The sequence below is a fragment of the Chrysemys picta genome, chromosome 9 (assembly GCF_011386835.1).
Source record: "Chrysemys picta bellii isolate R12L10 chromosome 9, ASM1138683v2, whole genome shotgun sequence".
Taxonomy (NCBI): domain Eukaryota; kingdom Metazoa; phylum Chordata; order Testudines; family Emydidae; genus Chrysemys; species Chrysemys picta.
Window position 1 is genome coordinate 103483251 of NC_088799.1, and position 17210 is coordinate 103500460.

The 17210-nt window shown below is 47.6% G+C and overlaps 1 protein-coding gene across 2 annotated transcripts in view; it reads right to left on the bottom strand.

Annotated features, from left to right (window-relative positions):
- The window catches only part of HTR2C (5-hydroxytryptamine receptor 2C), a 574451-nt gene that overhangs the window by 453546 nt on the left and 103695 nt on the right, over positions 1 to 17210 (bottom strand). For both annotated transcript variants that reach the window (XM_065556834.1, XM_065556835.1), the window contains one exon: positions 4545 to 4681. In XM_065556834.1, coding sequence (XP_065412906.1) covers positions 4545 to 4628 — 84 coding nt within the window. In that variant the 5' untranslated portion in view covers positions 4629 to 4681. The remainder of the gene's footprint in view (positions 1 to 4544; positions 4682 to 17210) is intronic.

Genomic DNA, 17210 nt, shown 5'->3' on the forward strand with positions numbered 1-17210 from the left:
TTCAGGAGCGGGGCTTCTCCTGTGCTCATACTTACTCAGAACATCATCCAGCAATGAGAGCAAGTTACTGCACGTCAGAACTTCAGGCAGCAAAGACTTCTGTGCCACAGACCCTCTGACCTGGGGCCTGATTTTCAGTGTTGGTGAGAATTCACTGCGCCCGTTGAAATCAAAGGGAGCTGCAAGTGCTCCCTAAGTGAATCTGGCCACACCCTGTGCATAGCTAAGTTTGCCCATGTGCAGAATGGGTACAGCTCATCTTAGCTCTTTCATACGGGAGTTGTGCGGGTTAGATTATGAATGTACTTTCAGAGCCTGAGATAGAAAGCTGGTGTGTCAATAGAAAGCATTCTGATTATTATCAGGAGCATGAGTACGAATAAGGTAGCAGCTTTAAACGGCTCAGGGTATCACAACAGCCTCCCTTTGCTCCCTTTCCATTGTCTGTTAGAACAAACAAACGCCAGTGTCCAGCAGCAGGTTTTCATTCAGACACAAGAGGAAAACCAGAGGAAAGAGGAAAAAGGGTCAAAGCTGAGGTTTGGAGAAGTTAATGACACGGTGCAAGTAGGAGAAGGTACAAAGGCTGACGAGGAAAAGTTATTTATGCTCTGAACAGTTCAGTTTAGTTTCAGGTTAAAAGAACCAGTCAGCTATCGTTACTCGGGATCTGCTTGTTCAGAAGCCTTCGGGCTCTTTCAGTCCTTGTTAGATGTCCACATGATACTTTTTAAAGGGCCTTCTGCAGGAGTTACTCTCACACGGACTATGGGGAAATACGCTGGTAGAAAAAGCACTTCTAAGACATCAGAAAAGTGTGTATTTAGACATCCCTTTAAAATACAAACATATTGCAGCTGACGCAATTAGTGCTCTTGGGAGCAGGCATGGCTTGTGATCTGTTTTCAGATCACTCTCACTCTGAATGTCCAAAGCCATTAGAGAGATTCATGGAGATCTAGAAATCAGGCTGTTCTTTCAGAAGCAAGATGGTGTGGATTCAAGGGCTTTCCATCCATATCTCTGGCATCCCTCTGATAAAAACCATTCCAGGCAGACTGCTACTGTATTTTATTCAGATGCTATAAAATTACTGTTTGCTATTAGAACAGGGGCTCGGAAGAAGAGAGATTAGCTTTGTTCTGCATCAATTATACAGCCTTCCTTCCATTTTCATGCATAACTTGTTTACTTGAATATTCTTTCATACACTGACCATAGTGAGCTCCTGAAATTGGAGTAAACTGATAGGAAATCTTAGGGCAATTAATCGATTGCAATGGATAGCTCATAAGAGGATTTTTAGTGTTACTTTTCCATAAGTTTTGAACCTTATAAAACTAGAAAGAACACACAAATAATGCATATAGCCCTGGCTTCCCACTCAGTGTCAAAATCAAGCCTTAAGACAGATGTTTCCATTTGCAACGAATGGCAGGGGGTGACATAATGAGAAGAGTAGAAGACACATTTCCTTATCCTGTTTTCTCCCCTTTCATTTTGCCCCATCCTGATGTCACTTCTCTTTGCCAGGCAAATTGACCACCATAAAAATTCAGTTCATACTCAGCATATGCTTGGCAGGATGACCAGCCACTCACAATACAGGAAAAGCAAGACATGCAGAAAGATAGCTCCAAATCACCACTCCGTGCACCTTCCATCAGGAAATGCTTTTGAAGGGGACGATGCAGCAGATAACACAAGATCTTCTCGACTGAGGCCAGGGCTGAACGCATGGAGACACTTAGAAGCCAGTAGCGGAACAGTCAGGGGAAGGCATCTGCCGTGCACACGTTTGATACCCTGAGTTCTAATTTGCAAAAGTGCTGCGCACTCACAGGTGCAACTGAAATCAACGGGAACTGAACTTTGAACATAGAAAGTGCTCTGAAAAAAAACACATCCCAGGTATCCTGGGGCACCCAAATTAGTGGATACTTTTGACCTTAATCTCGGTCTCAGTTCCCTATCTGTAAAAGAGGGTGTTTGTGAAGCATTCAGGTACTACATTGATGGGTGCCCCAGAATAGCCCACGAGTTAATTAATCCTTCTGTCTTTACAGCAGGGTTTGACTAGTGTGCGGTAAAGAAGGCCCAGCCTTACATATTGAACAAGGAGTAAACAAAATATTGAGTAGCTGCTCATAAAGCGAGCACCAAATGAGGCAGGGTTGTGTGGGGAAAATAGCATGTGATCATGCAATTAACGTCTGTATCATGATGTGTATGCACAAGGCAGCCAAATTCAGGTTGCACAGGCAGGCTTATTTCTGGTATTTCCTCCTTTTCAGTGCTTCCCCGTAATGCCGGTCCTTTCAGCATAGTTTCTGTGCGCGCACAGTATACGCGTATAGAGCACTCCTCTAACAAAGGCTCTGTGCCCCAGGGACAGCTGCAAGCACCCTGCAGCTCTCCCTCCCTCCCGCCCGCCGAACGGAGCCGCTCAGTGGCGATGCTCACCCCACACAGAGACTCCTGAGTGCTCTGCTCCACACACACGTCGAGCTTCACCCCGTGCTCAGCTCAGAAGGCTGCCGTGCAGACGGATGTTCATCCGGACACTACTGACCACCCCGTGCTGTGCAAACACAGGGGGAGGATCCAGGCCTAGGCACTAACATTACAGTGCGCCACGGCCGCCCGGGGGATCACCACCACCACAAAGAGGGGTGACTCTGAAGTTTGCCCATTCTTGCCACTCCCTGGGCGAAGAGCAGCCCTCCCATCATCTGCTCCCAGTCAACCTCCAATGTCCCATGCACACTCCTAGTCTGACCTCCTGCACACCACAGGCCAGGGCACTTCCCGGGGCAATTCCTGTTGGGACTAGTGCAGACCTCTTAGAAAAACATTCAATCTGGATTTTAAAACGTCCAGGGACCGAGAATCTCCCCAGCCCTTGGGGAAGTGCTGTTTGCTAGCATCATTCTCCTCATTGTATTGTAGCATTTGGAGCCGTGTCTGAAGAACATGATGAGCCACATCTTTCTGTTGTTTATGGTAGTGCTTAGGGACCCTAAGGGAGATCATGGCCCCACTGTGCTGTACATACAGAGTAAGCAGCCACCCATCCCACAGAGCTCTCTTTAAACGGCCAAGAGGTGAGCCAAAGGAAATAATATCATCCCCATGTTACAGGTAAGATACTGAGGCACAGAGATTAAGCAACTTGCCCAAGGTCACCCTGGCAGTCTGTGGCAGAGCCAAGAATTAAATCGAGATCTCCTGAGTCCCAGTCCAGGGCTTCAACCAGAAGACGGTCCTCCCCCCTATGAATACAGCCCCGAGCATGCTGATTGCACTCACTATTCTAAAAGTCTCCTCGCTCTATTTAGGATGCAGCTCTGGCTGTACAGAGTAGTGCGGTTCGGGTACGTCTACACTTAAAGAGCTGCAGTGGCGCTGTAGTGACGGGAGGGGCTGTCCCAACGCTGTAATTAACCCCCGTCCCGAAGAGGCAGTAGCACTGTTCAGTGACATCTCTGAGCCCTGTCCATTTTCCACACACCTGAGAGACAGAGCGATGCTGATGTATGTCTCCACTGCAGACCAGCCCTTAGTAGTCCTCATTCTACTAAGCTGTATCAGAGATTTGAGTCTACAAGCGCTCAAAAAAACTCAAACGTGGAACCAAATTCAAAGCAAAGAGAGAAGGTCACAAACAAAATCTTTCCGAACCCTCCAAACCTGCAGGGCTGGGAACATCCTCCCTGTGGCCACAGTGCAAGCCCAGACTGTGGGAAACTGTATCAGACACACGATATGGTTTCCGCACAGCTAGAGAATGACTGTGTGAAATGTCTGAAAAACCCTTGATTTTTAAAAGATATAAAGTAAAAACTTTCCAAAGCCATCAATTCACTTGGACGGGTTTCACTCTCTCTACAAGGGAATGATGATATGAGGCTTGACACAGAGGGCAATGCTTTCTAAAGGTGATTTTTATCTTATTAGTCTGTACTTGAGCTGAAGGTGAGAAACTGCCCACATTGCTGCAGTATTACAGAAAACTGCATGTCTGGTCACTTAGTACCAGCAGCTAGTCAATTTCATCAGCAGCGTGAAAGTGATGGGCATCATGAATTTACAACAGAAAAACGACACAGCTGACAATGGTATTTGAAGCAAGGGATGTTGCCCCCTGACTCATCTACAAAGAAAAAAAAAAGAGAGAGAAACTAAGGGTATCAGAATCTGAGTAATATCTTTCTCAAGGAGCTGAACCCTTTCCAGAGTAAGGTACTACTCTGTGAGTAAGAGAATCAGAATCTGGCCATAATTAGCATGGAAGCAGATATGGGTTAACTAGTCAGGGAATGAAACTAGAGGAGCATGAGTAAATGGAACTAGTGAAGCATTAAGACAGACAGGAGAAGAGATGGGAACAGAAATATGGGGTGGACAAGAACGAGAAGACAAGACCCAGGACATCTGCTTCTGGAAAGCACAGAGAATTTCTCTCTGTTCATTCAAGCAGAGTGGAAGACAAACAAAGAAAAGCAAAAAACAATCAATAATCACCCCCAGTTCTCCTCTCTTACCAATTTTACACCAGTGTGACTCCACGGACTGAAGGGGAGTTGCTCCTGATTCATACCTGGGTTGGGGAGAGGAGAATCAGACATCGGATGTTGGAAGATGTTTCCATAACTCTAGCTGTCAGCAACAGTTTCGGCTTCTGTTAATTAAAATAATTAGAAAATCAGAGAGTCTGGTCAATATTTGAATTGCTACAGAATGAACAAAAGAAAACTCTCAAACCACACTCCAGAAAAACTGTTCGAGAAATGATTAGTTTGTATGTGGACCCGTGACACCAGTCTGTTTTTCTGTAGTGGTTTTCCGTACTTTGTTGGTTCTCAAATCACCTGGGCCAATTTCAAACCATGTTTAGATCAGGAGCTTCTGTTCTGCCCATCCCATAACACAAGAACAAGGGGACGTGCAATGAAACTAAAAAGTGGGAAATTCAAAGCTGATAGAAGGAAACACTTTTTCACACAATGCGTAAACAAACTGTGGAACTCATTGCCACAGGATGCCACTGAAGCCAAGAATTTAACAAGATCCTCAAAAAGACTGGGCTTTTGTATATCTCACAAAAATATCCAGAGTTAGAACAGCGATGGCTTACACCTTTCGGAAGAAATATTAAACCTCAAACCCAAATACTGAACCTAAAGCTTCAGAGTTTAAGACAATCTGTGACCACTAGGAATTAGAATGGCTCTGTTGCTCACTGCTTGATGACATCCCACAGGGATCACCCCCTTCTCACACATGCATGAAATCCAAATCCAGGACAACCCAGATTGTGTTACATATTACAACAGAGGTTTTTTTAAAAAAAATATGAGCATATGCTTTCAAAGTTCCAAACAATCTTAGGAAAACAATATCACTGCATTGAACTATTCCCAGTGGCAATTTTACATGGAATCTTTTGAAATGCCTTTATGGATTTTTTTTTAAATATGTAACATTCCTTACATGTCATTTAGGAGTTTCCACCTTAGTGGTAAAACTATAGTTAATTTCTGATCTGTTGCCTATACAAATTTACAAAAGGTGCATGCCTGGACTACTCTTTAAGGCCTGATCTTTTAAAATATTGGGGTCATGGTTATATCACCGTGCACACTAATTACCATAATTAGTTATGTGTCTGTCCAGTTATCTGATCTGTGAGCATAACTGCCATAATTGGCAGCAATTTAAACAACTCACGGCCTATCTTCCTCTTTCCTATGACAGTTTTTCTCCGCATTAGATCCTACACATCGAGATGCCTCTCCACTGAAAGTTGTATTTCCTTTACAGGGATGTATTCAGTTCAGCCCACATGGAGAATCTGACCCTGCAAAAACACCACACGTGCCTGGAACACTATCAGAAAGCCAAGCATGCTAACTCCACGGCAGGCTTGCTATCTATGGGGGAACCTAGATTAACATGAGAGAGATCCCACCTTCGAACACTTCCAGCTCTGCTACTAGCAAGTGTGGGGCTGCTCCTGAACTGGGGGTCAGGGCTGGCTCCCAACTTTCTGAATGCTCTATGACCCCTGAAGGAAGCTGCCTCTCCATACAGACTGAGAAGTTCATAGGAGCCTCTGATACCCCAAGATTGTTATTTCTTGGTATGGACACCAGTATGAAACAAAACGACACTGGAGAATCATAAAATCATAGGACTGGAAGGGACTTTGATAGGTCATCCAGTCCAGCTAAGTATTATCTAGACCATCGCTGACAGGTGTTTGTCTAACCTGTCCTTTAAAACCTCTAATGATGGAGATTTCACAAACTCCCTGGGTAATTTGTTCCAGTGCTTCACCACCCTGGCAGATGGGAAATTTTTCCAAATGTCCAACCTAAACTGCCCTTGCTGCAGTTTAAGCCCCTTGCTTCTTGTCCTATCCTCAGCTGTTATGAACAATTTATCACTCTACTTTTTATAACAATCCTTTATGTACTTGAAGACTTATGTCCCCCTATCAGTCTTCTCTTCTCTTCAGTTCCCAGACTAAAGAAACCCAATTTTTTTCAATCTTTCATCAGCCATGTTTTCTAGGCCTTTAGTCATCTTGGTTGCTTTCCTCTGGACTTTCTCCAATTTATCCACATCTTTCCCCAAGTGTGGTGCCCAGAACTGGACACAATACTCCAGCTGAGGCCTTATCAGTGCTGAGAAGAGTGAAAGAATTCTTGTGTCTTGTTTATGCTAATACATCTCAGAATGATGTTTGGATTGTTTGCAACAGTATTACACTGTTGATTCATATTTAGTTGAGATCCACCAGATGCCTTTCCACAGTACTCCTTCCTAGGCAGTCATTTCCCATTTTGTATGTGTGCAATTGATTGTTCCTTCCTAAGCAGAGTACTTTGCATTTGTCCTTATTGAATTTGTCAAGATCATTTTAAATTCTAATCCTGTCCTCCAAACCGGTTGTAACCCCTCCCACCTTGATATTGTCCACAAAATGTAAGTGTACTCTCTATGCCATTACCCAAATCATTTATGAAGATATTGAATAGAACCGGACCCAGAACTGAGCCCCACAGGACACCACTCAATATGCCCTTCTAGCTTGACTGTGAATCATTGATAACTGCTCTCGGACTATGGTTTGCAGAGTCTAGGCTAGATTTAGCTAGTTTGTTTATGAGAAGTTCATGAGAGACAGTATCAAAAGCCTTACTAGAGATACATCACATCTACTGCTTCCCTCTATCCACGAGTTTTGTCACCCTATCAAAGACCGATATTAGGTTGGTTTGACATGATTTGTTCTTGACAAATCCATGCTGACCGTTACTTATCACCTTATTATCTTCCAGGTGCTTACAAACTGATTGTTTGCTCAATTATCTTGCCGGGTACCTAAATGAAGCTACCTAATCTATAATTCCCCAGGTTGTCCTTATTCCCCTTTGTATAGCTAGGTACCAGTTTGCCCTTTTCCTGTCCTCTGGGATCTTTCCCATCCTCCAGCCTAGACCATTGGGATCCCAGAGGTAATTCAACCAGTTACCACCCTTACGCTATAGCTAATTTGCATGCAACAATTTCATTGGCTGTATAAGGGAGACTACACCGATTATACATTACTTGGCCTAACTGCTACACCCATACAACAGCACAAGCTTTCAGCATCTAGTGAATATTTAATTATTGATACAAAGGTGAAGGGCTCCAGCAGGAGGAAGAATTTACTCTAGTCCGGGGCTTAAGGCACTCGCCTGGCATGTTGGAGACCCAGGTTAATGTCCCTGCTCTGAGCCAGGCAGACTTAAACCTGGGTTTCCCACATCCCAGATGACTGCCCTATCGGAATATTGGCTGTTCTGGGACAGAGGATCGCTAATTTTGAAAGTGCTCAGATTCATTCAGATGCAGAATGAAAACAAATGTTGAAACCTTAAAATGTTTCACTAAATGGAATTCTTGTTTTCTGGCCAGCCCTAGCCGGTCTGCCCAGAAAGGAGGGGTGAGGGTGGACCCTGCACTGCCTTTCCATGGTGGGGGGCAGCCATTTGGCTACCATTTGCACTGAGTCCTGAAGAGCCCATCAAAGGCTTAGTTTGAGAGAGTGATTTTTTCTTCCCTGGCTCGCAGCTCTCTCCCCACCTGACTGATACTCGGTAGCTGTGTTTACTCCCAGCTTGGCTGGTTCTCTGAGTTGTTTTTGACCATTTTTACTCTCTGGCATAGAGATGTGTCTGCAATGCAGCTGTTCTAGGGTTTCTTGCTCATTTTTACTTCCTCATTAAGGAAACAGGTTAATTTTCTTCTCCGGAAAGAGGACTGGAGAGTGTTGCTGGAATGATTTAACATGAACCACAAAGAAACTGCCTTTGCATCATGTAGGTATACGCAAGCAGGCAGGACAGAGGAAAACTGGACAACCACGGCTTTGTGTTCATCAGCTACCTAATAAATGCGTTTGCTCCATAAACATCACCAATGACCAAGCAGAAAAGTTCACTTCCATTAAAAAACCTTGTGCCAGGCTGCAGTGCTCTAGTGTTAATAGCACGATAGCTGAACACGAAACACAAAATCTGGTTGATTATAACATGATTTTTAATACCTTCCCCCGGAAATTTGTTACTCTAAAAGCCCCATCCCAATTCATGCAGCTGGACGACACCTGGATGATGGTTTTTCCCACGACCCATTCTGCCACACTACAACTAATTCATAGGATAAATGTTTTTCAGCACTAGAAGGTAATTCATATAAAAGGCTTGATCCTGCATAGGGACCAAGGCTCACACACACAAGCACAAGGTTACCAATCGTGAAAATGGGATGGCCAGGGGCAAAGCACTGCTGGCCACTGATCCCACTGCTGGGAAAACAGGTTACTCTGATTTCAAGGCCGAAGAGAAGGGCGTGGAACCAAGCCCCCATTCATATGAAGAGCAGGGCACTGACTCCCCGGCCTCCTCAGAGAAACACAAACCCTGTCCCTGAGCCGGAGAGCAAGGGAGCTCCACTTGCTTCTGCTCAGAGCAGAGGAGTATGCCTATTGCCTAACCTTGCTTGGGTCCATATAAATCAACAATGGCCCATACACAGCATGGTGAAAGCTCCTGTGATGCAGCTACCAACGAACCTCACGCCTTTGGGGAGAATTTCCTTCCTCAATCCAACAAGTGATCAGTTCACACCCTTCTCCACCAAGATTAATGCCTGTGATTTCTAGCCTCGCTACTGGTACAACTGCGTTGTCAGGCAAATCCAAAGTGAGCCCCTAGGCACCGTCCTCTGGTCTGCAAACTGGCCAGAAATGTCTGGGTAAGAATTATCCGTGTGCAGCAAAGCTCTCTGCTAGAGGGGGGGGGGAGGCGGCACAGAGATGGCAAAGGGGGTAGCAGAGCAGCACAGGAACCCCTCCCCCCCCCGAGATCCCTCCAGCCGCCCTCAACTGCATCCCGAGGTTACTTTGAATCTTGCTAGGATAAACGGACTTCACCGTTTAGGGTGCGCAACAGACACCTGGCTCCATGGATATATGTTACATTAAGAACAACATGGTAAGCATATAGTACACCAACATTTTATTATAATGAATATCAGTGAGCAGAAATCAATAAAAGTTAAACATCGTCCTAGGAACGGGGAAGACAATTGCTATCAAGGACCATGCAAAGACACACTAAACGGCTGCTGTCAAGAGTTGGCAGTATATTTAAATAAACTACGTACATCACTCTGACAAGCTCACCAGCTTTTACATACTATGTGAAGGACGCTGTATATCCTCAAACATGACACTCCATAGTATTGGGGTATTACCCATGACATGTTAATAATACATGGTACACACAGAGGGTCTGGGCACATCACAGACATGGGTAACATGCTATAGGTGGCTCTGAGAATGACCCTAGGTGTGGCAGATGATTTAAGCCATTTAGACTGCAATAACCTAACAAGTGATTTGTTAAAACATCATTTATTAACAGTTCAACGTTACCCTTAGCAGAAAGCATGACGGGAGGGTCTCTGGCCAACAGCCAGCTTGGCTCACCAAACTCCCCTTCACCCACTTGGATGCCTTCAGGGCACTCCGTGACCGTACTATATATGGGACTGCCCAGGTGGCAGGCTCAGACTCTGGCCTTGAGCTGGTGTTGGGTGCCAATGGCATTATTACTTCTGCTGCATCTTCCGCACCCCCAGCAAGAGAATCCCTGGAGTCATCGTTAGACTGACTTCAGAGGAAGCTGCTAACCAGCCTTTATCCCTGACTATTGTTCTGAAGATGCGCCCATAATGTGCCGTGTCCCACAGAAGAAGATTAACAGGAATTTGGAAAAGGGACATGGAAATAAGCATCCCAGTTCTGTTTTCAGAAAGGGAACAGATCAGCAATAGGGGGCACAGCATAACCCCGGGATAGTGCAGAAACATTGCTTGGGACAAGCACTCTCCGGAATGGAAAAGGGGACATTTTCCCATGTTGGGATGGCAACAGTGTTTAATCACAATGAGATCATTCCCAATATAAACTGTCACTACTGCATATGGTCTGTGACTATGGTGCTTTGGGCTCTGTAGACATAACGGGGTTAGGAAAACGTCGGCTCTTCACTGTGAAGCACTTTGAAAATACAAAGAGCTGCATCAGTGCTAAGCATTAAGGTTTAAAAACAATATAGAGTGTTACAATAATAACGGCCCAATTCCCTTTCCCCCATGTAGGGTGACCAGACGTCCCGATTTTATCGGGACTGTCCCGATATTTCCTTGTTTGTCCCGCGTCCCGACCGACATGCGGTTGGGACACTGGACAAACAAGGAAATGCCCCAAGCCTAGAGCCTGGAAGTGCTCGCGCACCCCCCCCGCCCCGACTCCGCCCCCTCCTCCCCCGATTGGCTCCCTCCCCGAATCCCCGCCTCTTCCCCGGGCTCACCCTTCCCCCTCCCTCCGCAAGCGCTGGAGGGAGGCCCGGGAGACGCAGGGGAAGCGCGGGCCGGGGTGAGTAACAGTCCGGCCTGGCCCAGTGCAGGCAGGACTCAGTTGGGTGGTTGGGAGAGGAGGGGGGCGGCCCGCGGGGCCAGGCGACGGGGGAGGAAGCGGCCATGGCGCTCCGCGGCTGCGGCGCCCCCGAACCCTCCGAGCCGGGGCCTGCAGCAGCGCGTACGCTGGGTCCAGCCCCTGGCCGGTCGCGTCTGGGCTGCCCAGCTGGTGCTATCCCGCGGCGGCCCCGAGGCGGAGGCATCGGCAGCCCAGCCCCGTTCGTTCCCCTGCGGGACGGGGAGGCTGGGGCCTGCTGCCCCCACTCCGGGGCCGCCGCACGATAGCACCAGCTGGGCAGCAGCCCAGACGCGACTGGCCAGGGGCTGGGCCCAGCGTACGCGCTGCTGGGTCCCCGCAGCAGGCCCCGGCTCGGGGGGTTCGGGGGCGCCAGAGCTGCAGCCGCCGAGCGCCATGGCCACTTCCTCCCCCGCGGCAGTGGGAGCTGCAGCAGCGGCTGCTCCCGAGTCCCGCTGCCTGGGGGGGAGAACAGCCGCCGCCTGGCCCCGCGGGCCGCCCCCCTCCTCGCCCTACCACCCAACTGAGTCCTGCCTGCTCGGGGCCAGGCCAGACTGTTACTCACCCCGGCCCCGCGCTTCCCCTGAGTCTCCTGGGCCTCCCTCCAGCACTTGCGGAGGAAGGTGTTTTTTGGGGGGGGTTTTTTGCCCCCCCCGCGTCACCCCCCCCCCACGTCCCGATATTTGTCTTGGGTGATCTGGTCACCCTACCCCCATGCAAAGAGCAGGTGTGCCCGCTCTGCCGGGGAGGGCCCAGGGTGAGAGAGAAGGGCCGGAGCCCTCCCCTGAAAGCCAACGTGAGAACTTGGCACAACCGTGCCGCTGCTCCGTGCTCATCTGAGACCTCCCCAAACACAACTCTTCTCATTCCATTAAACCACCCACGTTTCCTCCCTTGTGGTCCAGGGCACTCAGGACCACTGCCACACCAGTGTCACACTGAGTACTCACGGGAGTTTGTGCACCCTCAGGCCCTACTGACCCGGTTCGCATTTGCTGGCCCTTTTGCGATGGCAGACGATAGGTCTCGGCTGTAAGGATTTGAAAAGTCTGCATCGGCTTCTCTGTTCAAAACCTCCGCAGTACCTCACCGCAAGGCAGGGGGAGCATATTTCCACTGAAGTCCCACATGTTTCAGTTAAAGGTAGAAACTCCCCAACCTGTTAAGCGTCTCTGAAGTAGGGATAATGTGACAATCGTGTGATAGTCAGTGAGAAGCCAGCTCTCCCTGCTACCCCACTCACTGGAAGTGGGAGTGGAAAGAGCCCAATATCCTGCAGGCTCCCGGATTTCATACCCCACAGTGCTTATTGGGAAGGAAACACTACAATGCCTTTGATATACAAAATGTTCTGCCTGGGGGGAGCTCTCCCTTCAGGCAGGAAGGCTATCTCCTTTCCCTGAAGAGCCCAGCTGCAGGGACCTGGCGGCGTAGGGTCACAGATAACAGGGGGGCTTCACTGGTTTGGTTATGCATGGGAATTTCCACATTCAAGCTTATCCACCCTCAGCCTGGCACCTCTTGGCAGTCCCCCATTTCTAGCATACTGTGCCTATGCTCAGGACACCGGAAAGAGCAGGCTTGTCCTTCACTGAAGAACTTTACGGTGTCCAATCCAGCAGACATCAGAATTTTCTTTGAAAACTTTTTTTTTTTTTTTATAAACACCACCTAGCCCTTTGACAAACAAGCTAGCGAGAGCAAACAGCCACGATGACATTGCTCTCCTAGAAATACAAAAAACTCCACCTCTCTTTGCAGGACTTCTCTCTGATGGAATGACATACCCTATTCCTTTGATATATTCAGTGACCTAGGCAACCAATTCTTCAAAGCAGACCACAGCTCAGGCTGGAATTGCACAAACAATGACCAAGTATAACCAGGGCCGGCTCTACCATTTTTGAAAAAAAAAGCCGCCCGGACTGTGCCACCCCAAGAATGGACGGAATGCCGCCCCTTAGCATGTGCCACCCCAGACACGTGCTTCCTCCGCTGGTGCCGGCGCTAAGTATAACAAATGCCAACCCTCCGGTTACAGCACAAGGGGAAGCATCTCCTCTGCCCAGAAACGCCGTAACATCACCCTAACAGCATGTTGGGGAATGTTTTTAAGACCCACTTTTGAATGGGAGCCTAATTGCCCAGAATGCAACCCTTTCGGCTCTGTTAACTTTGCTTTCCCTCCATGAAATCACTTCCCATTTAGGTGAGGGGTGCAATCATTATTCTGAATTCTCTCAACATCGTTCACTCAAAACCAACCCCACCCAGCCTTGCACTCCCCAAGCACCGGCGACATCACTTCTTCACAAACTGCCCACAGAACTGGTCCTGACAGCAGAGTTACTTCTGGGCAGCATCACCTTATACTGGAAGGGAAGTGTTTACAACTGGGGGCTTCCTAGACTCCTTGCCTCTTCTGTCCTACTCCTCCCCCAGACGCACTAATCTCCTTCCAAAGGACAATCCAGGTGAGAAGGCCACCCTGCAGGGCTACCATGGCATCTGGCAGCCTCTCTGAAGATGTACTGCAGCAAGATGCTGCTAGAGAGATGGCACATTGTCAGTGCAATACATCAACCGCCATGCAGCAGGCAGGAACGGGAGCCCAGGAAACGTCCTTTACAATAACTTACAAAATAAAAGCTTATGCGAACTTTGTTGGGGATTGAGTGCTTTTGCTGCATGAAGGATCAGAGGGCTGTCACAAGGAAGTCACATCAATTGAGGCCAGCGAGTATAATACAAAGCTGTATCCATTGTGTCTAAGTATTTTACATTTGTTCACGGCTTTATGATACAAGAAAATTCAGACAACTCAAAACCAAGGGGAAAGAGAAACAAGCCACAGGAAATAAGTGAAAGGTAACCTGCAAAGCAGAGCATGCCAACCAGAGGAGAATCCATGCAGAGCCAGCAATGACACCAGTCTGTCCCTAGCTGTTACCCCAAGCCCGTCACTGGAGTTCCCTTTCCCCATTCCTGGCTGATCTGTCAGTCAACTTCGGCTGTCTTGGCCTGGGTCTTTTACTTTTAAAGTGATTAGCTCTGGTAAGTTCTCTGACCGAGATACCTTACAAGGGCCATCATTTTCAGAAAGCACGAAGCACCCACCTTCTGAAAATCAGGCCCCTTAGAATGATCTGAAGCTGGGCACCCAAAATGAAGGCATCAAAAATGACCAATTGCGTTAGGAAATCTCGTCCCCTCTGCCATGTGAACAAGGGGCCCACTTGACCTGCCCGTAGCCCTAAGCCATTGCTTAGCCTGCTTATGCCTAGCACCAGCTCTGCCGTCAAGTGCATGGTGTTCTTTTGCATTATGCAAAACGTTGTCCCTCAGTTGTATGGTCAGGGGGATACACACACTTTTTCAAATTTCCCTTATGCACGGTTATTTCTTTGGGAGGGGGGCTGTGACGCTGGCAGTACAGGTGCCAGCTCATGCCAGGATCCCCGTGTCTCAATTGAACGCTAACTAGCTGGAATGAGTCTGGCTCACCTGAGTGTCAGTGTCGTTAAATAGGCATTAGAAGTATAAGAATGTGTTTAGTGCTTAGACTGTATGGAAGGATTGTGGGTGGCCACCTGCATTTCTCTCACTTATAACAGCTGTATCCCATTACTGTAAGGGAATATTTGAGCAGCTGCATTGTGTGCCACTGTGACTGTGTAAATCACCAGAGAGGAGAGAGACATTAAGTAGTACGAAGCGCTGGTCTCCAACAGAAGGTGTTACGTCCTGCCTAACAGGAAAAGACCAGATGAGCTACTGTGGGACGATAAAGAGGACAAAGGGCATTGGTTGTTCTGCCCTTCCCCCAGGAGAATGAGGCATGCAAGTGGTTTCCTCCCAACACCTGAGTTTGCAGCTCAGAACACAAGGGAGCAGGGGGACAGAAACCCCTTACAAGGAGGAAATGTATCTTTCTGCTGCTTGGACTCTGAGGGCTAGATTTATTAGGCACATGTGAGGTCATAAATGCTGTCACACCGCACTGTAAGAGAGACAAGGTGGGGGAGAGAATATCTTTTATTGGACCAACTTCTGGTGGTGAGAGAAACAAGCTTTCAGCCACACAGAGCTCTTCCTCAGGTCTGGGAAAAGTACCCAGAGTGTCACCTTTCCCAGACCTGAAGAGCAGCTCTGGGTAAGCCCAAAAGCTTGTCCCTCTAACCAGCAGAAGATAAGTCCAATATCTTGGTCCAATAAGATATTCCCTCCCTCACCTTGTCTCTCAGATATCCTGGGACCGACACGGTAAACATGGAAGATATCGTGGCAAGGAATCAAGTGGGCATTGTTCAGTAAAAGAATATTGTGAGTAGCCTACTATGCTTAGATATCATGACAATGAGCAAGACAAAAATACACCTGGACATAGCTGGCTAGTGTCCTCCCCACTAATCCCACCTTCCTAGCTGGTGCTGACTGGAAATATTCTTGCAACCGGAGGACATCTCTGGTCCCAGGGCACTACGTGTTTTCTTCTCCCTGGGCATATTGATTTGAACAGCTGGGGGAGGCGAGCAGTAGTTATCCAAGATCAGCAGCAACTCGATCTTTAATTCACTAAACAGTTCGGTAAACCTGTAACAAACAGTTTAAAAGAAAAGACCAAAGCTATTGGGTAACAAAAGAAAGGAAAACAAATGGACCTAAAAATCGGGACAGATTAAAGACAAAGATTCTTAGGACTCCAGAAGGAACAGAAACGAAGGCCTTAATGTTGTACAAGCTTCTTATTAATCCTAAATTCAACTATGACATACCCAGGAGTTAAAGGTGATCACAGCCCCAGGGGAAAGCCTGCAGGCTGCCCCAGCAACACGCATCCTCACACTATGGCATGTAATGCTGACTGATGACACAAGTTTCCAGTACACCACAATGATAACGATATCACAACAATCACCAGGTCAGGCGACCCACTGCCCAACTGCAGCTGAAATATATTCACTCTACCAGAGCCAAAAGTACTTTAAAAAGATGCACAGGTTACTGGAAACGGTGGTAATCACGAGCTCAATACATGAACTCAAGAGCCACAACAAGCTAACACACTCTTGGTAAGACTCCCACTCATAGACAGTAAACGCTTTTTTATCCGGCATGTTGGGGGATTGGGGGTGCCAGTAAGTGAAAAATACTGGTTAACTAAGAGGGAGGGAGTTTGGGTAGGGGAGGAGGTGTGGGGCTGGGGGTTGGGGCACAGGAGGGAGTGCGGGGGGCAGGCTCTGGGAGGGAGTTTGGATGCAGGAGGGGGCTCGGGGCAGGGGGGTTAGGACGTGGGAGGGATTTCAGGTTGCCAGATTCAGGGGGTGCTCATCTCGGGCGGCTCCCCGCAAGCAGCGATCTGTCCCTGATGCTTCTAGGCAGAGGCACAGCTAAGAGGCTCTGCACGCTGCCCCTGCCCCGAGCACTGGCTCCGCAGATCCGATTGGCTGGAAACCTTTACCATCAGTATATGGTATCCAGTAGTCTTTTGTCTCTTTGTTAACATTTACCCTTTAGTGGGTCACAAAGATAAAGGCCAAACATTTTTTCAGAAGTGAGTGCCTAAAATTAGACTCCTAAATCTGTATTTTAGCATCTATGTAAATAGTTTGATTATCAAAAGAGTTGAACAGTCCCCTTGAGGTCACTGATTTAGGTGCCTAAATATGGACCTAGGAACCTAACTTTATGGACCAATTTTTTTAAAATCTTGGCCAAATTCTTCACCTACTTAACTCACAAATAACAAAGCGCCTAGGTGTACAGGAAACCACTCTGACAAATCAGTCTGTCAAGATCACCCGAAAAGTATCCCCGACCATACAAGAACACTTCCATTCCACATACGCGCCTCTGTGAAGCAAGTTATATTCACCACTTTGTGTGCTGGCTTGTGACATATTTCTGTGTTCCAACAATTAAAAACAGAAGTTGATGGTCCTTAGAATAAATATATCATAGAATAATAACCATCATCACACCCTTCATAGTGATTGTGCCACCCCTTCCATGACATGCCAAAACATTCTTCCCCTCTGACCACCTATTGAACTTAATGGCCCTATTTAATATCAGTGGCAATTGTATGGGTTGGGGAAAGAATCTAAACTGCACAGAGGTGGAGAGTAACTTTTTGGTTTGAAGAGACCTGAAATTT